Source organism: Planococcus citri, chromosome 4, assembly GCF_950023065.1.
Source record: "Planococcus citri chromosome 4, ihPlaCitr1.1, whole genome shotgun sequence".
Classification (NCBI taxonomy): domain Eukaryota; kingdom Metazoa; phylum Arthropoda; class Insecta; order Hemiptera; family Pseudococcidae; genus Planococcus; species Planococcus citri.
Genome location: NC_088680.1, coordinates 22,018,783 through 22,045,207, shown reverse-complemented (window position 1 = coordinate 22,045,207; position 26,425 = coordinate 22,018,783). Strand labels below are relative to the sequence as shown.

Here is a 26,425-nt window from a genome sequence, read left to right as displayed (position 1 = left end):
GACTTGAATAAATACGTAGCATGGATTTTTGATCGGCTCCCCATTTTGTACCACTGACTTTTTTAGGTTTCTGATGGTTTTTTTGCAATAAGTGTCAAACTTGTAATTTTTTTTCTCCAAAACGAAAAAAATGCCAATTCAATTTTTTGAGATGCTATTCTACTTGGAAAAATACTAAAACTGAGAATTTGTTCAAAATTTTTACTCGCCAAGATCATAGTTATAAGTATTTAAATTATAAGTTTTAAAATCGATTTTTTTAGGTTTTTGAAAGTGGCAACACTGATTTTGACATCATTCGTCGATTACCCTCTCAAAGTACTACAATTTGAAAAAAAAGTTCAAAATTCTATACCACGTACAACCGGAGCAATTTCCAACTGAAATTTTCCATTTTCGGCCATTTTGGAGAACTTTGAAGCCCTACAACTCGGCCAAAAAAATCGAAAAAATGTCCGGTTTACGTCATTCGTCATCGTTTGATGACCCCCTATGCATGATCTCATTTTGAAAAAATTCGAAGTCCCATGGTCCAAAAATCCGTCGATTTGGCATGGAGTGGCCCACCCGTACCTACTACCTTTGTAGTTTCGTCTCATTCGACGACTTGCGACTTAATTAATTCACGAACCTGCTGCTGTTCTCGTATCGTATCTTTTTTTAAATCGTCCGTAGATGTTTAACATGCGTTAGTTACGTGTATCTTGAGTAGCATATATCAGTATAACTAGAGACCTGGCTCCATTTAGTTGTTAGATGTTACATCTCGTTACAGTTCGTTGATCTTTTCGTGTTGATAGGCTACAATATTATTAGTTCAACGTTTGAAAATGATTTTAATTTTTTTACTGTGCTTCCAATTCGCGCATTCGTATAATATTTTGGGCCTGTTTCCGTTTCCCGCCAAAAGCCATTACTTGATGTTCGATTCGCTGATGAGAGGTTTGTCAAATAAAGGCCATAACGTAACCGTTTATAACACGTTTCCCAAAGACTACGAAATCCAGAATTATCACGAAGTAGATATCAGCCATTGTTTCAGTTTACCAAATCGATTAAGAATCGATAAAATAGTAGAAATGTCACCCGGTGGATTCGCAAATGTTCTAAGCTTTGTTCATTACTTACCTACTCACCGTGAAATAACCAGTTGCCAGCCTCTAATGGATCTGATCAATACAACAACCAAATACGATGTGCTGATAACAGAAATTTTCCATAATGATTTCTTCCTCTTGTACGGTTGGAAATTGGAGATCCCAGTGGTGGCCATTCATTCTGGAAATGCGTACTATTGGCACGCTGTGATGATGGGATTACCGTGTAATCCAGCCTATTACCCAAATGATCAAGGAGATTTTGCAACTAATGTAGAATTCCTGCAGCGAGTGGAAAATTCGCTTTTGTATGTTGTCTCGATATTCATGTATGATCAATGGAGAGACACGTACGATGAAATGGCTCCGAGAATATTTGGCCCTAAAGTTCCTTCTTTGCTAGATGTCGAGAGGAATATAAGCTTGATGTTGATTAATAGTCATTTTGCGTTCAAAGGATCGCGACCAATGGTGCCCAACGTGGTGGAAGTTGGTGGGATAAATATCGAGCAAGATAATATTGCGTTACCGAAGGTTGGTAGTATTTTTTAATTTTTGAGAAGGTTACTTTTGTAACTCAGTTATGGGAGTTGATGGAAATTGAAACTAATCCGAATTGGATCGAGTGGTGAATTTTTTGAAAATGTTTTTAACGCGAGTTGTGGGTTGAAAAGTTGCTGATACATTTCTGTTGGTTGTGAAGTGTCGTAATACGACATGATTTTCTGCTAACAATTTTTGAAATCGGTAGGGAAGGCGACAAATCATGTGAAAAATTCTCGCATGACTTGAAATGCCTGCAGTCTTTCAATACGATTTTTAGCTCATACATATAATAGTTCGCATTCAACTTCTCTTTTCTCCTCCTAAAATAGAACCGATGACGAGTAAATTCTACCTAATGTTCAAAAATTAATGACGAGTATTGTTATTTTTTATGTGTGTATACTTGTGCGATTAGTTACGATAATGAGGTATTCAATAATTTTACATGCGTGCAAAAAATTGGCTAAGACAATTCGTGTATAAGTTCATAAATCGAGGTATGAGATCAAATTACTGCATAGATTATAGAATTATTATGCTTTATTTGTATTTGAATAATAGGTACGTACACGTAGCCAATTACTTCGACCATTAAGTATATTGAAACTTTATGTGCTGGGAAATCGATCAAATAGATACCTACCAAGGTTGTGAAACAATATCGATATTACAGATATTACATAGGTATGTATTTTTCGTGAACTTGTCTTCTGCTCACATCAGTCAGTTCGAGGTGTTCTAAAGCTCTTTGAAATGTTGAAATTTATAATATTCGCGATTTTTTTGAATTACGCGAACTCTTATAAAATTCTCGGTATATTTCCGCTTCCATTTGAAAGTCATTTTCGTACGTTTGATCCTTTGATGATCGAATTAGCTAATCGCGGTCATAATGTGACAGTTTACAATACTTTCCCAAAAACGTATACTATCGCTAATTACAACGACGTTGATATTTCCACTTGTTTCGGATCTTCGGCGGCCTGGGATATTGATCAAATGAAAGAAGTAGGAGTCAATCGACATATCACTGTTCCCGCTCTCCTACAATCTGTTCCGAAATATGAACAAATCATTACTTGCGAACCAATAATGAGTTTGTGGAATTCTAGCGAAAAGTACGATCTTCTTATAGTTGAAATGTGTCATTATGAAATTTTCTTGCTGTTTGGAAAACGTTTCGATGTTCCAATTGTTGCTTTTCATTCGAATATACCTCTTCCTTGGCATCACGAATTGATGGGATTGCTAAATAGTCCTTCATATTTTCCCGTAGAATTCAGCGGATATACTTCGAAGATGAATTTTTTCCAAAGATTGATCAACACATTGCTGCATTTCCAAGGCAATTTGCTCTATGAGATTGGCAGTCGTAGAGTTTTCGATGAAATGGCGCCGAAAATTTTCAATCAGTCTGTGCCTAAAATGAAAGATTTGGCGAACAGTGCGAATTTATTGTTGTTCAATACCCATTATTCGATTAATTGGGCGATGCCGTTGGCACCTAATGTCAAGGAGGTCGGGGGGTTGATGATCGAGAAGAGTAAATCTTTGCCCGAGGTGAGCTATAGGATTAGAATACGTAATTATTTTAAAATATGGTCATATGTATTTGTTTATGATGATTCATTATAGAAGTGAACTGAAGTAAAAATTTTTTTATAATACCTAATTATTATTCAGTGATCTTTTTCAACTGCAGATTACCCTGCCTTCGACTGAAATTACCAAAGTTTTGGCTTTTTTCAACGTCGTCAAAAAGTGTTGTTCCTGCCAATAATAGCTAAACTTTTTTCCAAAACTTTCCCAAAAGTCTCGCTTTAAAATTATCGAAGTCTCGCTTTTTGCCAGTATTTTCCAAAAAAAAAGACAAATTTCTTATCAAAAAATTGAAAAATTAGCCCCACTTTTTCTACAAAAACTGCAAGATTGCATACTTAATTCGATTTTAATTGGAAACAGTTTATCATTTCGTGATTTTTTTAAAGTACATTTTCAAAATTAAAATTTTTGGCTTTCTTCTTTGTGATTTTTTTCTACATTGAAAATACTTATGTTTTGCTCACGTCTTGCAACTTTTTTAGTTACCAAAGTTAGGTACTTTTTTTTGAGAGAGAGAGAGAAGTTGATTACGAACTCTGGGCAACGTACTGAAAATTATCAGTATGTAATTTCCCAAAATTGACGATAATCTATCGAATTCAATTGTACAGAACTGAAAACTATGAGTAATTTACCGAAAATTACAAGCAAATGTACCAAAAATGGTTAGTGTTTTATCTACTAAAATTTACCAGTATGGGTAATGTACAAAAATCAACGGTAAATTGGCACGGAAACTCATCAACCCTGTAATATATTTGCCAAAATGAACAATTGCTAGTAATTTACAAAAAATTACCAGTAATTTACCAGAAATTACCAGGAATTTACCAAAAATTACCTATAATTTACCAAAAATCACCAGTAATTTACCAAAAATTACCAGTAATTTACCAAAAATTACCAGTAATTTACCAGAAATTACCAGGAATTTACCAAAAATTACTTATAATTTACCAAAAATTACCTATAATTTACCAAAAATGACCAGTAAGTAATTCACTAAAAATTACCAGAAATTTACTATAAGTTACCAGAAAATTTTCCATGTAAAAATCACTATTAATTTACCAAATAGCCTGACAAACCATCTCGACTTTCTGTTCGAAGTTGAGTTTTGATCTTGTAGAAATTGGCTGATTTTTTAATAATTTTTTTGACAATTTTGAGAATTGACAAAAAATATCTAAGTATCAAAATAATCAACTAATAGTTTTCAACAATTTTAAATGAAATGTAAGATTGATGGAAACTTGATCCTAAATCTTTCTACTTTATAGTACTTCAATCGTTAACGATTTCATGATTCAACTCGATTTCAAGTCAATTTCTTGCTGAAGGCCTATAAACTTGACTGCAAATGTTTGTTGATTTTTCTTTCTCTATGGACATCAATTATGCTTATGCATACAGAAGTCGAAGTCAATTATAGACTGATTTCTACCGAGTCATAAAAGTGATGTGAAAATTAATTCAAAATTGTTCTAAATTTGTGATATAATCAATGGCTTTTTTGAATTTTGAAGTTGGATCAATTTCTTACCAATTTTTTCTCAAATGAAAATATGTTCAAAATTGATTCAAAATTGTTGCAAAGTGGTAGTAAGTACCTACACTTTTTAAATCAGAAGTTCGATCTATTTTTCATCAATTTTTTGTCAAAATGATAAAACGTGAGAACCTGATGTGAAATACTTATTTATTGATTTGTCCTTAAAAATAGACATTATTAATTCAGCATTAAAAAGTTAAAGTTGATTTTAAGCTAATTATCACTCAGAAATGAAAATGTGTGAAAATTGATTCAAAATTTGTTATATACCTATTTGTGCTGTTTGTAATCAATACCATTTTTGAATTTAAAAGTTCAAATCAATTTTTCATTGATTTTTTGTTGAAATGAAAATAGTCAAAACTTGACACAAAGTATTTCTGCACATTGAAGTTGAAGTTGATTTTGACTAATTTTTGCTGAGAAATGAAAATGGGATATGAAAATTGCTTCAAAATTTTATGGTTAGTTTACAGCACAGAAATAGTAAAAGTAGACCAAAAATTGATTTTTAAAAATGGACATTGATTATTCATCACTGACGTTAATTTACTGCTCTCAGATGAAGTGTGCAGCAAAACGTATAAGTAGTTTTACAAAAACGTTTAATGTTGGAGAAAAGATGTGTTACAACAGTTGGCTTCATTTCTAAGGGTAAGGGGCCATCTCGACCTAATTTTTGAGTCATGAAAGAGTCGAGGTGGAGTCATTTGCAATAAATATTTGTATGAACAGTGTTTTTCTGAAAGTTTATAGGGTAGTTTTTCATAAGCTTGACTCAAGATTGGTAAGAAAAAGAGTCGATAGAAAATACTGAAAATCATCAACACAGATAATGTAAGTAGGTACACATACTCTTCAAATTATCCGTAGAAAATATGTGACGATGTCTTGACATGAAATATGCTTGACAGTAAATTTTGCTCGATTTTATTCCAATATTGTTCGAGAATAGGTAGATTTTATGCTGAAAAAAATGATGAAAAGGAAATTTATTGGCTTAAACTCTACTTAAAATTTGAGCCAACTCGATCCATTTTTTTTTCAAAATTGTGTCGAGGTGTAGTTTGTCAGGAATGAAGTCTACCGGTAAATGGTAGGAGCTAAATCAGAACAAGGAAAATTGTCAGTTTGCAATCTCTAGATCTAATTTTTGTATTTTTCCTTGTGAATTGAAAACCAAAAAAACATGCAAACTGATCGAGTTTGATACCGGTGTCCGGGGGGTGGAGGGAGTAAATTTGATTTTTCTGAACAGAAATAGGATTTTTGTTTTTTGTTGGTTTGAGTTCTGGCGATCTTGGAATACGATTACCTCTGAATGTCTGCAAAAAGACATTATCAAAGACAACAAATGAAAAGGAATAGGTAGGTACTCGTATTAGTGTATACTGAATTACGAGTACCTAGTTCAATGAATTTGCTACAAATGCATGAACTTCGTTATTCATCGTGATTACATTTCTCTTCAACCACATAACCCCTAGTACATATATCTTTACCTCGCCCCTGCATACCTTGGCTCCTCAAGGCTCAAAACTATTAATAAAATTCACACATTACATTATGCAGCATTATCAAAGGTTATTCTAACAATCGTATAATTATTTATCTTATCACTAAAAGACTCTGATTTCCATAAAATTTATTCGTTTATGAAACTAAATCTCGTTCGTTATTTATTCAAGATTAATTTAGTACTCGGTGGATTCGTTACTGTGCTGTATGTTTTTCGTCGCGTTTTTCACAATGAAAATCATATTTTTCTTACTACTCGTACGTGCTACGTACTCGTATAATATCCTGGGCATATTCACACATCCGATGAAAAGTCACCACGCAGCTTTCGATCCTCTAATGATTGGATTAGCCGAACGAGGACATCAGGTCACTCATGTTAACACGTTTCCAAAAACTCACCAAATCGCCAATTACCACCAAGTGAACGTCGAGTCGTGTTTCACATTACCGAATACGCTATCAATGGAAACAATGAAATCGATGAGTTCGTTTTTTGGAGCCACTCATGCTATTTTGAACTTCAATCCTTCTTTCGAAGAGGTCCTATCGTGCCAGCCCTTAATCGAGTTGCTGAACGGTTCGCAAAAATTCGACGTACTGATTACCGAAGCTTTCACCACTGATTTCTACATTTTATACGCCAATAAGCTGAATATACCGGTGATCGGGTATCATTCTAATTTACCTTATACTTGGCACGCTGAAAGACTCGGTATGCCGTATAATCCCAGCTACATTCCGGCTACTTTGGCAGGATTTCCTCCTCGAATGAATTTCATCGATAGGATGATGAACTTGATAGGAAACTTGTATTCGTTGTATGTCTACGATACCTATTCTCAGGAAGTTTATAACGAGCTGGTTCCCAAGTATTTTGGCGATGGCATGCCTCGGTTACAAGATGCAGTCAAAAATACTAGTTTGATATTTTTCTACAGCTATTTCGCCTACAGCGGTGTACGGCCTTTGGTACCAAATGCGGTTGAAGTTGGAGGAATGCATGTTAAGGATAGTAAACCGTTGCCAAAAGTGAGTCGTGCTGAGGTTTCGCTCTGTATGTATTTGTAGTGCTGTGCTATCATATTGAATTTATCGCCGAACTGTGCATAAACCCCTAAGATTGCTTTCAGCAGGGGGGAGGGAGAGGGGAGGGCAGTTGGTTCCTGAGAATTTCAAGAAAAATTTCAGAACATTTTGAGTGTAAAAATTAATTTAAAATTATGATAAAAAAAATCTGTTCATCAAATAAATGCAGATACTTGACCTTATTTGGAGGCAACTGCGTCGTAAGACTATCTTAATTTTAGGCAAATTTTTTAACTACTGAATATTTATTAACATTTTCAAAAATTTCATGGAAGTAACTGCAAACTTTCTACTTTACAGTGACGTGTTTGATTTTGTCCTCAGATTGCATTTTCCCCCGCTCTCCTATCCATTTTTATGTAGTGGCCAAATGTAACGTTTGGTAGGTAGGTATGCAATTAATTAATCATATCTTTTTATTTTTTTGTTTCAGGTAAGTCATCAATTTATTCCATGGATTGACCTTTAAAAATGAGTAAGTGTGAACATGAATTGATATTGCAAAGTTCATAGGAGAGGTATTAAGTACACCAAATCTTGAAATTGGAAATCATGTTTACATATTTGTTATTTACACTTGTGCATCCACCCTCCTCCAACTAAAAAATGAGAATGAAAAATCGAGAATTCGGATAGACATACAGGGTTTCATGAAACATTAGACGTATTCGTACTTGAGATTCATTGATTAAATTTTCAGGTAAAATAGATAAGTTTTTAGTTTTTACTATGAATTCTGAAACAACTGCTCAAGATGGAGTCATAGAGAGTAGAATTTCCTTCGCTCGATTTTGCTTGACAAAAAATGTGAAGTATCCCAAGACACGCTAATACAAGTATCTACTACAGAGCACAAGAATGTCAAAAAATCGGTACAAAAATGTAATTCCTTTAAAATTGAATCCTTACACCTTTGCACTTAAAAAACTTAACAATGTGAGTATTTTCTTAAAAATTGAAAATTTGCCTGCAGGTACTTTTAAAATTTAATGCTCGGAAGAAGTTTAGTGGGCGAATTTTTGAAATTTCAATTCGAGAAATTGGATTGGAAAATTTGGAAAAAAAAATGCAATTGAGTCATCACTCACTTTGGGAATTGAGTCAAGTTACAAAAAAAAAAATCAGTTTTGTTTGGGCTTTCAGTTGTAAGAGGAACCTACAAAAACTACAATTTCTACACAGCATCCAAATTTCTTCCAAGAAAACAATTTCATTTCAAAATATTGCTCGACTAGCATGAAAAATATATGCAAACAATTTTTGTTAGGGTTTATATAGGTAATTTATGTTTAAAATTTATTCATCGCCAAGGTTAGACGATTTCTTAAACTAATTTTCAAAATTTTTGCGCTTTCGTTCCCAACACAAGTCTTTTTTTTTTTTAAATCCAAAATGGGAATTTTTTTTCAAATTCAGAAACATTAAAATTTCTTTGATTGTCTAAAAGTTTCAAAAATTTCAATTTTTTACTAAATTTGTTCGAAATTAAGAATCCTCTCAACATGTAACCCTGTTTCATTCCAATTTTGTCGAGATGTGAAAATTTTCTTGTGAGCTGTCAATGTTGTCAAAAGAAAGGAACAAAATGCTATGTTTGAGTTTCTCCTTTGTGGTTCCTAAAAAGGACATTTTTGAACTCAGTTCGCTGAATTACTCTGAGGTGTTGAAGGATGAATTGAAGAAAAAAATAAAACAAATTGAAAAAATTCTTTTGAAACAGTAAAAAGTCTGAATACGAGCATTTAAACCCCACCCCCTTCTATTGCTAGCTAGTCACCGTCCGGTCTATTTTTCGAATTTGAGAAAGCTCCGCTGTGAATTTTATTCGAAAATTAAGTATGTAGCAACGGAGGAAAATTATATCCATTGCTATTTTTGAGTAAATTTGCTAATAAATAATATGTACTTTAAAAAAAATGATGTGGCTTTGAAGCTTGAAAACTGGGGTAAAGTTTAAGAACTTGAGTATCGAGGTGAGTTTTATGTAGAATGAATTATTTTCGCGCTGTTCAAGTACACCGTGAGTATCACTGCAAGTAAGGCACGTATAACATTGCATCAGCCATTGGAAAGTTGTTCAACTTGGCTCAAAAGCATAGTAACTACTTGAAGCTATCAAGTAATCCCAAATATATACAAGTGCACACGGCACGTGCGGGTATCAATTTATTTCAAAATTTAACATCTTACCGAGTACATTGGGTATTTATTCACCTACTTATTATACATTTATAGTGGCGGACGAAATGTTTTATTCGGTCGTGTTACTTGTGTTGTGCGCGAATTTCGCGAAATGCTACAAAATTCTCGGTGTTTTTCCATTCCCTGGTAAAAGTCATTATGCAGTTTTTGATCCTTTAATGGTAGAATTGGCCCATCGGGGTCATAATGTAACCATTTACAATATATTTCCAAAATCAAACACTATTCCCAACTATCACGAAATTGATATTTCAAGTTGTTTCAAAGTGTCTCCCATTATAAACGGTATCCAAGACATGAAGGGCACCTCCACGAATGGTTTTGATTCGGTTCATATGTTCTTTGATTTTATACCTTCGTACGATGAAATTTCAAATTGTGGCCCGTTGCTGAAATTGTGGAATACGACGGAAAAATACGACGTATTTATTACTGAAAGTTTCAACACTGATATTTTCTTGTTATACGGTGAAAAATTAAATATTCCTATAATTGGTTTCCATACCAATATGGCATTGCCTTGGCAATCAGTACAAATGGGATTTCCCGATAACCCGTCCTATCTTCCGGTGCAATACAGTGGTTATACTTCGAAAATGAATTTCCTCCAAAGATTGCATAATTTTTTAATCTATTCGTATGGTATTATTGCCTACAAATCACAGTCTCAAAACAAGTTTGATGACATGGCTGATCTTATTTTCGGCCCCTCTGTTTCAAAAATGGAAACTATCGCGAGGAAAGTCGACTTGATGTTTTTAAATTCACATTTTACGTATTACTCGCCAAGACCACTGGTGCCCAATGTGATCGAAATTGGAGGCTTGAATGTCAGAGATAGTAAACCGTTGCCTCAGGTAGGTGTTCAATTAGATAAATGTTGCTGTTTGCTTGGTGTGAATTATTTGTCTGGAGCTATCTGTGTGCACGATTCAACAAAACAATCTTTACAATCTCTAGCTTGATTTTAATTACAGATTTTTCTATTTTTTTTTTTTTTTTTGTAAGAGGGTAAAATGTCTTAAAGCATGATTGGTAATGTGACTTACGATGGTTGCTATTGTGTTGTTTCCAAGAAATATCCCTTAGAGTATTTCTACTAAATACTCACCGGAATACCTCACATGCTCGGCTAGGGCGTGAGTAGGAAATGGTTGCTTTTACACTCTTAACATATGATCATACACACCATAAATAATAACAAGTTATACACGAGAATGATATTATTTAATGTGTGCAATATTAACAACACGTTACAGGTTTTACATAATCACATATTCTATGTATTTATGTACGTTAACAAGACACTTTCTTAAACTAAATATACACACGTTGGTGTTACACACTGTGGTGTAGGTTTGGATAAGTGATCTCCTCTGGCAAGGAGATCTAACTTATTCACACTGATATGTGCAAGTACTTACCCAGAGTGGCGACGAGTAGATCATCACTCCTTCTCGTCTATTAAATGAATATACTAAACACTAATTAAAACTAAAGCACTAAACATAACACTTAACACTCGAGAGTAAAAACTTATACTTAAATGACTGCATTAACCCATTAACCGTGAATAACATACCCGCGTGCACTCGGATACATTACTGGCGTTCTGTACTCTCGTCGCTTGGCTCGTATGGCTAGCTGACGAGAATACAACGCAGTGTTGCCTTAGTGCAACGCAGTGTTACCATGTGGGCGAGCCCTATACATACCACGTACGGCATAGTAGTATATCACATATGCCCCTCTGAGGTTTGCTCGATGGCGTAACCAGCGGAGAAAAGCACGGATAAAAACATGATATACTATGCATGTACGTGGCAGCAGAGCTGTCCCCCTGCCCCCTGCGTTTCTTCGATGAGAATGGCAGAGGCATACGGTAAAGAAGCTTAGACAAAAGAATAAATAAATTAATTGACCATCAAGGCCCCGCAACAGATTCATGTGTGGGTGGTACCGCGTAATAATCAAAGAGTGGTATTCTATATTTCAATTTTGTGCTTGGTAGTTTCGCTGCTTTGGATATACGATTGTAACATCTTATATGTTACTTCCATTTTTCAAAATCACTCGCTGCGACATCTGCAAGAAAAGTTGTCATTTTTTGAGGTTGATAATGCGAAAACTGGCACGTGCCTGCCGGATCGCGATTATCGATATGCAAAATAATGACACAGCGATTTCTGCAATTCTCGCAGAGGATTCGCAGGCTGGGAAACCTGTTATTATAGTATATCCTTCTTGCAGCGTTGTCCGTCTGAACATATTATAACACTTTAATTGTGTTAAAATTGGCATTTTTGATAACACGAAAGCTCGAACAACACCAACTACGAAAAGAAACTGGCTTCTTTAATTGAAGCTGTGTCATCGGTTTCGTGTGTGTCATGACTTGCAGAAAGGTAGTCATTGCTACATCTCATGCTGGAACCCGTAACCGGTTCCGTGCAAGTCATGGCATTATCAGGCAGCGTACCTGTCCTTTTCGGTAACGTCATCACCCGCGGAATCCTCCAGGACCATGCCTGATTTCTTCCAGATACGGGGTGCGTACCGTGGCAGAGTACCAATTATTAATATGTTCTTATGCGGCTCTTAAAAATGGTTCGTAAACCATGCTACCAAGTTCCTCTCAATTCCCTAGTTGTCAGCATCCCATTCGGACATACTTGCAACATCTTCTATGTTACTTTTCGATTCCAATCGCCAAGTCGCTGGGACAAATACAACGATTTATTTTCCAGCGAATGGGCGCGTGGTCATCTTCGGTAACTTCACTACTTCGTCTTCTGCGAAACCGTAAACTGTTACTGTCCGAGTCTGTTTCTTCGAGTAACGTTACAAGTATCCGCTTGCTGACTAGGTAGGTGAGTACCGAGGCAGAGCACCATCTTTTTCGGTGATTTCACCACTTGTGAGTCGTCTGGCCGGGAACCTGACCGACTCCAGATCAAGGTGGGAAACACCGAGGCAGAGAACCGAAATAGTGCATGTCCTTTGGATGGGTTTCAATTGGTTCGACGACCAAGAGTGCTGATCAGCGGTCTTCCTGGTTTGAACATGCGTATATAACACCTTATGTGTTACAGTTCATTTTTGGCTCACATCGCCAATGATCAAGGTAACAATCGCCCTAGCAGGCGGTTCTTTCCATTGGCAATGGAGATGGCAATACCGTGCTCTCGAACAAGCTGCATTGCGCAAGGTTGTCGGCATGGTATGCCTCCATGGCAGAGTACCAATTAATAGCATGTCCTTTTTTCAGGGTGTAAAGGGTTCGTAAACCTTGACCACTAGTTTACCAATTTTGAACTTGCTGTAATTGTGAGCCAGTTTGAATAATACCTTGCATCTACTCGACGGTAGTTGCATATACCAATATGGCAAAAATAAACTCTCCGAGCATACCAATATAACACCTAGTGTGTTGCGGTCTATTTTCGGTAATATCATCTACACAGCCCAAAGGTGAAGAAGTCTTTGAGCACAAGTCTCCTCAAGATCTCGCGATTTGATGGTGACATGTCTCAATTTCTCAACATCTTGGCGCATAGATGTACCGTGGCAGAGAACCAATTATTAATATGCTCCTAGTGGAGGTGTTACGAGCGGCTTACAAAATTCGACCTGATAGTCGATTAAAGCGCATACTTCAACTGGTTGTCATTACAAGCAAGGTGACAAGGCCGAAATGAGCTTTCAGATACGATTCGACGATCGTTTTCCTATGGCTCGAAAGACTCGATCAGTTTATCGTGTGAGGACTACACCGCGGTAGTTCTAATTACCATCGCGGTAATTGTGCTCCCTGAACATTGTATCACCTCGTGGAGATACTATCTGTCATTTTTTGGTGATAACACCCAGCGTTGAAAAAATAGTGGGTGTTTACCCAGGCAGAGTACCTGTTGTCTTTTTGGTAATGGCCCAAAGTTTCCGAAAAAATCGTGCAGGATTTTAACAGCCACTTCGGTATTACCCAGGCAGAGCACCTGTTGTCGTTTTAGGTATCAACAAAACACGAGGAAAACAACGCGAATCCGTCGCTTCTTTATATCCTGCGATACCAGGGCAGAGTACCTATTAAATTAATGTTCTTCTAGGAGACTTGCGGCTTACATTTCCAACCTGAATGTCGGAGAAGGCGCTTTGCAACTGATCGTTTTTATTTGAGAGGAAAGTTAGTTTATCTTTTAAAGGGACTACACCGCGGTAATCCCGAATACCATCGCGGTAATTCATTTAGCTCTCTGAACATTTGTAACCTTCTTGCGTTACGTACGAAATTGGAATTATTCACGGAGCCATCGGAACTCTGTCCAGTGGAACTCGCGCCGTCTCGGTTGGACGGGAAGCGTGATAATTCTTCATTTTAGGTCACGTTCGGATAGCGTGAGCTCGCCTCAATCTAAGACTCTAGAAAGAGAGAGGCGCGTATCCGATTCGTGCCTTGGCAGAGTACCTCTTATTTTAATGTTCTTGTGAGAGCGAGCGACTTACATTTCCAACCTGAATGTCGGATAATGCGCATTCAACTGACCCGTTGTTGCTTGTTGAGGGCTGCGGTCCAATAAATAAATAAATAAATGGTTGCGTTCGATGACGCATCCTATGTCAACCAGGACAAAAAGAGTGCTCTTTAAACTTGCTACACCTGTTGTGTTGCATATGTCGTTCAAAGAGACTTTGCGGCTTACAGTATCAACCTGTTTGTCGATTCATGCGCCATCTTATCCTGAGGTGGTAAAATATCAGACTGCGTGACAATCGATTCTAGCAAATCAATTCTTCGAGTTTGCACGGGTATGTAGTACCAATTCGGCGATTGGTGCTGACGTGAGATAACTTCAACGAGTTGTCATCACGCTTAACGAATTGCAATATACGGCGATATTGCATTAAGGGTTTGCATAATAGAAAAGAGAAAATATAAAGTAAAAAACTCTTCGAAAGTGCAAACAATCAAACAAATAATACTATTACTAATGAGGTCGCTTCTACCTTCGACGAGGTAGTAACGAACAGTAGGAACTATGTACAAATACTCAAAAATTAACAAAATTAATACTAGAACATAATTTTAAAGTGGCAAAACACATCACTGGGTCAAATTACAAAAAACAATAAAAGGAATAAAAGGAACTGAACAAAAATATGTACAAAAAATAACAAAATCATTAATACTAACAAAAGGAACAGAATATCATCACGGTGATACGACAATCACGTTTTGAAATCTTCTAAAAGTAAATACAAAAGAAAGATAAAAACAATTAGCGAATTCATACACGCAGGTATGTTATTCGAAAACAAAAGAAAAGTAATTCTAACATGATATTATGAAACAGCCATGATGAGAATAATAAAAAACAAGAAAAAACTTTGAAATATCTGCACGCAGGCAGATTTAACGAAGAAAATAATAAAAAAAAAAAATTACAAAAAATTATCTGAAAAGAAATATTTACACGGGTAGTGTCGAAAACTGGTCATTGCGGCGCAATACGAATATCATCGACGTAAGTCAGTGGCGAAGGAACTCGTTCCAATTGGATCGTGAATGGATGTGCTCTCGGCGCTTCGTTGAACGGGAGACGCTGGAATTCCGCATTCGGCTCGGGTTCGTATCGTGACTGGAGTATATCGTCGACAATGGAATCGTAGCGGTTGAGAGGACGCGTAGTTGGTCGTCGATGGACCTGAGTCCAGGCGATTTGTCGCTGATCGGTCGAAGTTGCCGGTCCCAAGATTGGTTGGAGTTGCGGCTCGCCGTTGGCATCTCGAGTAATCTCATAATATCGCCGTTCTTCGCCATCTGGCATTACCGTGATTATGTCGGTTGCTTCCAGAGTTGGCGGTTGGCGGGTGAGAATATTTGGCTGGAACCTCTGACGTCGCTCGGCGGTGTCGTCGTTCGGTGCAAGTAGACGCCGCAGCTCCGGGTGCCACGGTGGGACAATTGGCCACGGCCGGACTGGAACTTCGTCTCCTCGGACTGGCTCGTTTAACACGTCCAACGACGGTTTTCGGAACGAATGCCCTACTGGCATTTTCGATACGCAGACCATTTTTTCAACACTGTTGAACAAAATAATTATATTAGAACTGGTGGTAAAAAACTCAACAAACTACGACGAGTTTGTAAAATGGAAAAAGGACCACCAATTCGACGATTGGGATATGAGTGTGAGTTTCGATCAATTCCTGTTAGAAAAGTTCGAAACTTAATACATTGAAAATTTCAACAATTCGACGATTGTGAGCTTTCAATCTGGTATGTTTTCCAAATTAAGTCTGTGTAGAGTAGCAGCAGTGCAAACCATAGTATGAAATATTCTTTATCGAGTTCGATTGAGCGTGTTGTTGTAGATACATAGAAACAGTCATCTTGATTATGACGTTTAATACTCATGTGTCTAGTTTTTTCAGATAAGGCATACGTTACTGTGAATGCGTGCACTAATCTGTCAACAAAGCACAGTATATAGTGAATATCATTGAAGGCACACCAGCGTTCTTGAATATTCATTGCTGTAATCAAAATAGTTTCGACAAAGTAAATAACAAACATTGATTCAAAATCTTGTATTCTGATATCAAAAAATCATACAGTATAGCTTATTACTACTACAACAATGCATTTTGGCAAATGTAAGAAAACGAGATACGATCGAAACAAAACAAACAAAAAAAAAAAATTTTTGAACTATTTATAAAGAAAACGCGAGTTGGTTTAAAGATCTTCGTCGTCTTCATCCTCCTCGTCGTCATTTGAAGGTTCGATTGCCGGTACGCCCGTTTGCTGTACTCCTTCATCGAGGAGCGCTGCTTCGGTGCGTGGTGATACTGGCTGTTGAGATTCTTCGTCGTTGCGAGGACTCTCATTAGTCAGATCATAAGTACCAACGAGGTGTGCCGGCTCGGTTGTTTCGATCGCTTCAGTAGTGACTACGGTGGTCACTACTTGTCGAATGGTAGTAAACTCATCATTCTCGACGGAATGTAGAGTTAGAGTCGTATCCTGTACCGCTGTATCAACCTTTGTTAGAATGCGCTGTTCGATTGACTGCGCTCCTCGAGGTAGTTCCTCCTCGGCGGAAGGATCTACCGTCTTGGTGAGATCGATAGTTTTGAGCGGTTTATCAGATTCCGCTGATTTGGTTAAGTCGACCGTTTTCACTGGTTTCTCATGCGGCGTTGATTCTGTTAAATCAAGCTTCGGCACGAGTACCTTTGGCTGAGTGCCGACTGTTCCTTCCGTCGTAGGATGTTCAGCATCAGTTTGTATTTTCGGTTGTGACTGTTTACCGAATACCTTTTTGAGGACTAAGTTGCGCTTAAGCGCTGCGTTTACGCGCTGCTGCTTTGCGCGCTGCTGTCTCGGAATATAGGTAAGTAACGTTTGCGGCGGCGAGAGTTTAACTTTCACCGAGCTGCGTGATTTGCGCGGTTTTGATTTGACGATTTTTGTCGTGTCGCTTTCCGATGCAGATGCAGAGGTTGTTGAGTCGGTAGGCTCAGGTACGCCATCGGTATTACCGAATATCTCGTACATTCGTCGCTCCGTTTCGGTCGGAGGATTTCCCGATGGTGGAGTTTTTACCATATATCCGATGTATTTGTCCTCTTTATCGGTAGTCGGGTTAGGTTTAAGACCGGTGTTGAGTACGGACGACTCATCTCCCGACTTTACCTTGCGATCTTTTGATTTATTCGACGATCGGTGCTCCGAACGAGAGCGTTCTCTTGATTTGGAGGCTGCGCGGGATGGAGTTTTAGACGTGCTATGCGTGAGTTTGTTTTTTGAATCATCCGACGAATTCCCGGATTTTTCAGAAACATTGCGAGCTGGTTTCTCCTTCGACGAAGAGATGCTGGCTTTAGCATTATCAGCTTCCTTCTTCCACTCCATCTTTTCCTTTAGCGATTCACGTGATTTGGCATCGGCGGCTAGTCGCTCCTGCTCTTTCGCTTTACTAGCTTTTACATCAGCCTGAATCTTAGTGAGGACTTTTGCGCGTTCTATCACCTCCTTATCAGTAAGCGGTTTCTGTTCATCGTCGGAAAAGCCTACATTTGTTAGGTGCAAGCCGCTGTATGGTGAAATCTCAACTTTCGTTGAAGTTGTTGATTTCACCTTGGGTTTGCGCGGATCTAGCGGGTGACATCCTGGTGCCGGTGTATCCACTTTGGGATATGGCGGCGTACCGACTGCTTTATTCCCCAGGTAATCCGCTGTCGCCTGTTGCAACTGCGGGTTTACGTAGGATGGTGACAGGGTGTCGGTTATGATGTTGTTCGGGCTCTGCTGGAACGACGATTTCGGCAAATTGAACTGCGGCATCGCTGGTGCGGAGGTTTGTTGCAAATCGACGTTCGTATCAAGCTTTGCTTTTGATGTCGGCGGCGTTGCAGGTGACGATGCGGCGCTGTTAGCGTTATTCGACTCGACGGTTGAATCACTTTTTTCGATGACTGGTTCCGGGATAAATACGGCTGCGATACAGTTTGCTACTTTTTGGTATGTAGCTTTCGTGTATTTCGGGCCAAGTTCGTCCACTGATGCCAACTCGAGGTTCAAATCGTTAAGCAAATGGCCCGCTACCATATATTGGAATTTTCCGTTTCCCCAGTTGTACGTAAAGGTTTGGGTAATTTGCCGGAATGTGTTATTGTGCAATCGGCCGCTCGCATTCGGTGGCAGCATGATTACCTGTTCGACTTTTTTATCCCCTAAAACTTCGATGAGTTTCCGGAAATTTAGGTCGAAGGTATTCGGTGGTGTAAATGAGAAGATGTCGAATGTGCCAATAGATATCATGAGATTTTTCGGAATTTGTTTTAATTCGACGATTAATTCAATTAATTCCGAAATCTTCATGTCGCGCTTATACATGCGCTTATCTATATTGGCGTGATATGGTTTGCCTTCCGTAATCGCGTGCATAATACCATGGGCATGGATGTCGCCTACAATCCAATATTTGTATGCGAACAGCGCCATAACCGGTTTCGCTTCTCCGATTTTTAAACCGCACACTGTAAAGTGTTGCGGGTAAGCGTTCGTTGGATAGAACGGCGCTAGCACCTCATGCGTTACCTCGGGGTATCGTGAGTCAAAGGTGTCTTGATTTGATTTCGTGTTTGACTGTTTTCCAGGTTTTGCCCGCTTCTTCTTCTTCGGTACGACCGCCGGAGACTGGTTCGCCGTTGGTTGAGCACTTTCCGCTTGGTTTTCAGCGTGCAAATTCGCGTTCGGATCAACGGAATTCTGCACGTTGGCGGTGTCAGGCATACTGGAGTTCGACTGCTCGCCACTTTGAGCGAGTGATCTTCCCCAGTATTCTGTATCTTTCTTCTGCGGGAAATTCCAGTAAGATGAGATTGGCGAGTGTGAACTTGCATCCGGTACAGTCGGCGCTGTACCCGGTTGCACGAACGGGATTTTGAAACTAATGAGCGCCCCGTCGGCCGCGTCCTCGACGTGAGCGAGTGTCCGTGGGGCGGTTGTCATAGCGGCGTTCGTCGTGATGGTGCTCGTATTCATCGTAGTACCGGTTGTCGTAGCGTTCGTCGTAGTGGTCATCGCGGCGTTCGTTGCGGCGCCTGTTATGATCGTGAAGCCTGGCGGCGGGCGGTGGATGCCTTGCGTAGGGTTGCTCGCGATAGCGGCGTTTGGTTGAGGTATCCCTGCGCCCACCGGCGTGGGCGCGGGGATACCTCCTACCGCGTTTTTTGACGGCTTCGGAGCTTTCGGCGTGACCTCTGGTGTACCGTTGTTGGCCGGAGGCGGTGGCGGAAACGGTGACGGTATAAACCCCTGGCAGGATTCGTTTGTCGCCGTGGTGGATGCCGTGTTTGTCGAAATCGAAATCGTATTCGTCGGTAAAGTCGCCGTAGCTGCTGGCAGCGGAGCTGGCGTCGTCGCGTTCGAGCTGGTCGCGGATTGCTGGTTCAATTGACTGGCGATTGCTGTGGAGCTCGGGAACAGCGATGACATTTTGGCTTTACGTAGCGTTTCGTATTTCGCTGTGGTAGTTTCCAGTTGAGCTTTCAAACTCGCGATCATGTTATTGGCATCAGTCAATTGTACTTCGAAATCTGACATTTTCTTGTACATGTCTTCGGACAAATCTTGTTGTAGTTCTTTGTCGGTATGCAACTGAGCGATTTCCCTACGGAGAGCTTGCAACTCGCCGGTTGCGGCTTCCGTAGGTTCAGGCGTCGAGATTTGAATACGAGTTACCTCTACCTTGTAGCAGATGTCCTCGCTCACATCTCGTTCGCATCCAATATGTGTACACTTAGTCAACTGCACGCCGGCAGGATTTCGAAGTTCGGAGTTTTTTATCGCTTTCATGATGCAGCTCTTATGATAAAGATGCTGACACTTGGTTATGTAGATTGATTCGGGAACCTTTTTGTCGCCTCCATACTGCTTGCCTGGTGACGTAATCACCAAACCGCATTTGTCGCATGCGAGATGCGTAGATTCTGCCATCACTGTGAACAGAAATGCGACGAGGTGTTAGACGAAGATGTAAGGCAATACCGGTTTAGCGAAAAATAAATGTTGAATAATTATTCGAAAACAAATCGGCATGGTGGGCCTATTGTCTTTTACATTAACACTGCTTAGTATAGTGAAAGCATAATAATCGTACGAGTTTGTACTTACCACAGGAGCTGATGACAAATATTCAAAAATTCGAAACGAGAAAACGAAAAATAATATTCTCGAATAAGTAATAATTACTTACGATAGCAACGCAAAAAATATTACGCGAAAAAGAATACAAAGATTCAAAAACGCATTGACAAAACATATAGCAAGAGCAAAGACATGTACTCGATAGCACGTGAAACGAAATAATGATTTCGATAGTTGACTCAGGTTCGTCGTTGCTTTCAACTGCCGAGTCCTTCCCCCACTTCGCTACTCGGCGGCGGCGAACGTGATTGGTTGAATTCGGCGTTGTGTTGGTAGCGATGCGCTCGAACGGCAGGTTTTGACTATAACCTTCTAGAATGTTCTAAGCAGAAAATATCGGACGGCGCCGGTTTCCTGGAACGGGTTTGTCAAAATGTGCGCCTAAATGCGCAGTTCGGCGGTCGTTATTGTTATGATAAACTACGTCGCAATTAAATCGAATTTTTTAACGGCCTGTCAGCCATTTTGCTATCGCTACGAGTCACGTCGCTTTCTCTTCATCGAAAGAAAACATCTGCCTTTTGCTAAATGCACGTTTTTTCTTTGTCTCGAAATTATTGCGTCAGATTTCTTCATCGATTCCAATCTTTTCTCGGATTCGATGGTTGAAATTTGCGTGCTGGTGATTTTTGTAATTATCACCTCGAAATTCTAATTATCCAAATTGTTTCTTCTTATTTGTCACCAATTAAATGTCATTACTCCTGTGGTTTTTATTTGCGTCTTTTTCAGGTATTTATATGGAGAAATTTGCATCACAGTCTTTTACTGTATTGCAAAAATTTCGTGAAGAAATATCCAAAATCTATTATTTCGGTTATTTTATTCGCGATTTGGAATTTTCAAAATTGTATTTTGAGATTTGAACTAATTTCGAGTCAACAAAATTTAGTTATTTTGGACTCTCCATTATTTCCATTCGTATCTAGGATTTTTCAAAATGTATAGTTATCATTTCGAAAACGTCTCAAAATGAGCGAATTTCAACTCTCAATTTCGATTTCTCGCAAACAAGAGGGCATATGTTGGTGAAATGAATCACTATCTGTGTATAGTATTACATTTCTTGATATGTACTTTTCGAAAATGAAAATGTTTCAAAATCTATTATTTCGAAAGAATTTTGAACTTGTCTGCGTTTGAAAATTGCGTTTTTGTAATTTTATTTCTTCGAATTTCGAGTTGTAGTGTTTAGACAGGGTATATGGATTTGTACATTAATCTCAGTATGCTAACTAAGTTTTACCTGTACGTTTAGCTCCAAAAGCAACTTACTGAATAGAGTTGCCAAGTTGTTGATTTATTCCAATTCGAATTCAATTTTACCGATTACTTTCCAACTGCTACTTTTTGTTGTGAAAATCTGATTATTTTCATCGTACTCGTAGTTGGTTTGCCGAGAAAAATAAACATTGTATTGCTTAACACTGACACTGGAAATTTTAAACGATTACATAATTGGTCACTGTACCTGTATTTTCTACTTTTAAATGCTACGTCTGGCAACGTTGCTATATTCCGTCTGTATTACCGGCGGTGCGATTTTATTCAACGATAAAATTGCTCGTCATCCGTATACGATTTGGAATCTGTATGAAAATACATGAAGTGTATTAGCTATCATAATTTCTAATAAATTATTGTTGCTAATTGTTTATGTCATAATTCTAAGTTAGTTTAGCATGATTGTTGGTCGTAACATGGCCGGTTTCAGTTTCGTAGCTCTTTTAGCTACTTTTGAAATTCTAAACTAATAAACCATCGGTACTTTCTACGTAGCTCTTCCTAGCTAAAATCACTTTACTCACCGGTAAATTGATTGTAGGTATTGGTTAGAATCATCGTCGCTAAATTAATTCTCACTATTAGGTGATTTCAAAAAAAAAATAAATACCATCATGACAATCTGTACTTTGAGAGATCGTACAGTACTTACTATTTACTTACGTTGAAGTATGTAGTTGGTACTTAAATGATATTTGTTTTATCCTGAAAATTTTGTTTTCAACGTTCGGTTTAATCTAAGTAGCTCTTCCACGTTAGAATCATTTCACTCGCCGGTGAATTGATCGTAGATGTAATGCTAATTTTCAAAATCTAATTATAAGTTCGAAACCAACTTTTATTAGAGTAATTTTCAACTCACATAGCTTGTTGCTAACCATTTTGAAACGAAAACCGAATGTTATAAATTCACTGTAGATACTAATTTAGAATAAAGTATTCATGCTGTCCGCTTTTTTACCGAATCGTTTAGTATTATAAATACACTTCAAGTTGTTACCTGAATTTGTATTTATGTTGTTTGATATGTTTTTCATTTCAGCCTTCGTCATCGTATGTATCAGCTTTTCATTCTTCTTAGGTACTAAATAATCGATCGAAAATGTTATTAGTATCGAATCTGATTAAAATACCATCAAGCGTTTGAGTTGTTAATTTTATGAGGCGTGTGTTGAACGTTAGGTTACTTTCTACGAAGTATCCATTTGTTCATGTGCGTGTGATTAAGCTGTGTACGAACGTACATTGTTTACTTTCGGCGAAGTATGCAATGTAAAGCTGTGCAATGAAAGTGTGAATAGCTAATTAAAGCAAGCGGTACGAAATACATTTATATTTAAAGCATAAGAAAGAAATACGGAAATGCAAATTAATATGATATGACTAAAATTATCACGACAATGATCACATCTTGTATGTGTTTCATTCGTCGCAATCTGGTGCGCTGATTCACCCGCAAATACGTCGATTCGCTGGAGTTTCTACGCCGTCGTTATCGTATTAACTAATTACTCCTTGATTTAACAAACAAATAGCGTGATAGATTAGTATCTATGTTCATTTGTGCAATTAATAACGCCTTAATGGCAAAGCATACTTCGTAATGATCCGTATTTTCAGTCAGCTCGTCCCACCATTGCAGGAACTCTAACTTAATCCATTTCATGGTTTCTGGACCGTTACCATTTTGCACGTAGCATTTCCGATATATTTCGCCATGTCTTTTTGTAATTTTGCAGGTTTGACGGATTCGTTGGTTGGCGATGGTGTGCTCGTGGTTGTTATGGTCACCGTTGTTCATTTCCGCTTCCATTTTTCTGTTAAAAATCGAAGTCAGATTGGTATATTGTTTGATATTAGTTTGGACTAAATGCTACGTAATTGAAGGTTTACTTACTCGTTTCAATACAGCTGGCACTGTAGAAATCGCTAAAGAGTGTATTAACACGTTAGTTAATTTCAACGTAGCCTTTAATTGCTCAAAAGTACAACTTTGCTAAGAACAACTTCTAATTCGATCAAACTTTCCTTCGAAGTGATGAAATCGTGATAAGAGCACATTTTCGCCGGTGTTAGTTCGTCTGAGTACATGCGAATGTGGTGGCTCACGTTTCTGCCCGTAACGTAACGCGTAACGTTTCACGTAGCGTTATTTTTTCGAAAATTTCAGATTTTACTCAAATTTTCGCGTTTTAGCTATCTAAACCGAGTATTGGCTGTTACGTGACTATTCCCTTGTGGAATATTTACGTGTTTAGTGGTTCTCAAAGTTAAACTTCAGTTTTTTACCGAATTTCAACTTAGAAAGAAATCCAAACTTGGTCAATACTGTAGTTAAATTTCAGTCTTTTACCGAATTTTAACTTGTCGAGACTTGTAATAGAGCATATGTGATTTGTGATTATTCAAAAATCTAATTATTTTCGAAATTAATCATTCTAAATGCCCCATTACGCGTTTACATGTGTTTGGTTGTGTCTTCTAGTCAAATTATTTGAAATTTAAAACTTTTTCTCGTATTTGTGATTCATTCTGACTTTTTTGATTTCCTATTGAAATTTTTATCAATCCAAATAAATTTACATTATGACTTGGATTTCGGCGAATCCTGGTCTGTGGCATATTTTGATCACTATCTGTTTATAGTGTTCAAAATTGCCAGCTACGATTTTACAAAGTAAAATGACTAATCTCAGATTTTATTGAGTAGCCAGCCATTCATGGCATTGGTAATTGTACTCTTTACGAATTGTGCAATTGCATTTTCCTTTCTAGGTATTTCACACTGAGGTGGAATTTCAACCTTTATGACTTCTCCTTCCAGTTTGTATTCTGGTGGGAGGGAGATGAAAATGTTAATTTCATTTTCCTCAGGATTAATCTCAACTGTGACCTTATTGACCTCTAATTTTCTCGGTTCCACAGTGAAAACTTCTTGTAAGTCTTCTGTGAGCGAAAGTTCTGAGTCTTCAATAAAGTAACTTTTATATAGACTTTTTTCTGAGTAATGATACGGAACAATCTGATGGAAATCATAGGTTCTTGGTGGTTCTTGACCCATACGCATTAGGCGTGCCTTGATTCTCTCAGATTTCCTTTGAGATTTAGTCAATTTATTTGGATCTTTTGCCGGTTGTGCGCTTCCTTCTGTCGTCAAATCTCCTGTTTGAGATTGCGACGTTGAAGGTTGCGGCTCCGCGGCGTTTGTCACAATTTTGGGCGTCTTTGGAGGTCGACCTCGCGGCTTCTTGTTAGAAGGAGCAAATTGTGCACTTTGTTTGGGTGTGGCTGCGGATGCCCCAGTTGAGGCTGAGGATTCTGGTTGATCCTCTGCACTCGTTGGAGTTTCCTTAGTGACACTGGTATTCTGAGCTGAGTCATTTGGATCAATTTCCTCTCGTAAATCAAAGGATGTTGATTCCGTAGACTGTTGTTCAGTTGGCACTTCACCATTTACTGCAGTTTCAGTAATTGGTGGGTTGCGCACTTCAACTTCTACTTGCAGTTCGGTGACTGTTGGCGTACTAGCTTGATCGCGTTTTTCAGCTCTTTGTTGGGCTCTAAGGTTGCGTGCTGTATTCTCAAGCTGTCGTAAAATAGCAGGTGATGCTTCTGTAATGTCACGTTCATTAATACCGACACCCTGTGGTGCACGAGTTGGTGGGTCGTCAACGTCTTCCTCACTGTCAGACATTGCTTCGCGAGCTTTGAATAAAAATTCTTTGATTTTTTCTTCAATAGAACGCTGGTCTAGTAGAGATTTGAGACAGTCGCTTTTTTCCATGTCTTCGATATTTTTACTAGTTAGGAATAGCGTTAACTGTCTTATGTTCGAAATTCTATCTACAGTTGTTCCATCTGTAGGTTTCAGAAGGTAACTGTTGAAACCTGACCATTTTATTACTATAAAAGGTCCATGTTTCTTTTGATAGAGTTTCGCCGCTGTTCGTTTTTCGAAACTTGACTGTTTGTGGTTGGTAATTAGTACCATATCGCCAGGTTGCAAATATGTAGGATCAACGTGCGTTTTGTTGAAGCAATATTCTTCTTCAATACGCTTTTGACGTCTTTTTTCTCTAATAAATGCTTCAACGGCTTGGCGGTCAGTCAAATTTCCGCTTCTGTCTTCTTGCCATTCACTCGTATACACAGCTTTTTTGGCTAACATATCAGCTATAATGTTAGTGTATTCTACTTTGCGTGCATATACGTGCTGAAATTCTACATCTTCGAGCTCTTGCCTGATAGCAAGAATACGTTGAAATAGTTCAGCATGGTGAACTGGCTTATTTCGGGAGTTTTTCCAATTGTTGGTTTTCCATATCGAGCATGTGTTCGTTAGCGCTTTGATTACGTAGTTCGAATCTGATAACAATTTTATCTTCTTAACGCCGTTATCTCGTAATATTTCGAGCGCAATAATTATTGCCATTAGTTCGGCGTAATTGTTCGTAACCTGGAATTCTGTGCTTACAATCCTGTCAGATATGTTAGCAGTTGAACCAGGTTTGAAACAGATTCCTATTCCAGCGATAGCTTCGGGTGAGCCATTTTTGGAACAGGCGCCGTCTGCTGTGACTCTGGCATAGCCATTGTTGTCGATAAAGACTTCCTGTTCATCGGACGGGACGTCAAATATCTTGAGTTCGCGGCTTCGACATTCCTCAATGGTTATTGATGGAATTTGGTTGTTTTCGTTCTGATCGTGTAATCTTGCTAACGCATCTCGAAAATTGAAGGTTCGTATTTCAGTTGGAAAACCTGGAATCGTCGTGTCTGGTATAAACCAAGCCTCGTTGGGCTTGAAACCAAACGACGTTG

General features: G+C 38.4%; 1 protein-coding gene across 13 annotated transcripts in view; it reads left to right on the top strand.

The window, feature by feature from the left end:
- LOC135844663 (UDP-glycosyltransferase UGT5-like) overlaps positions 1-26,425 on the top strand; it is a 448,533-nt gene that overhangs the window by 98,515 nt on the left and 323,593 nt on the right. Inside the window, exon 1 of one of the 13 annotated variants that reach the window (XM_065362976.1) lies at positions 906-1,631. The exons of 10 other annotated variants lie outside the window; for them this stretch is intronic. In XM_065362976.1, coding sequence (XP_065219048.1) covers positions 921-1,631 — 711 coding nt within the window. In that variant the 5' untranslated portion in view covers positions 906-920. Of the gene's footprint in view, positions 1-905; positions 1,632-6,491; positions 7,348-9,635; positions 10,464-26,425 lie in introns of those variants that run through there. 2 more of the 13 variants (XM_065362945.1, XM_065362971.1) reach the window with 2 other exon arrangements.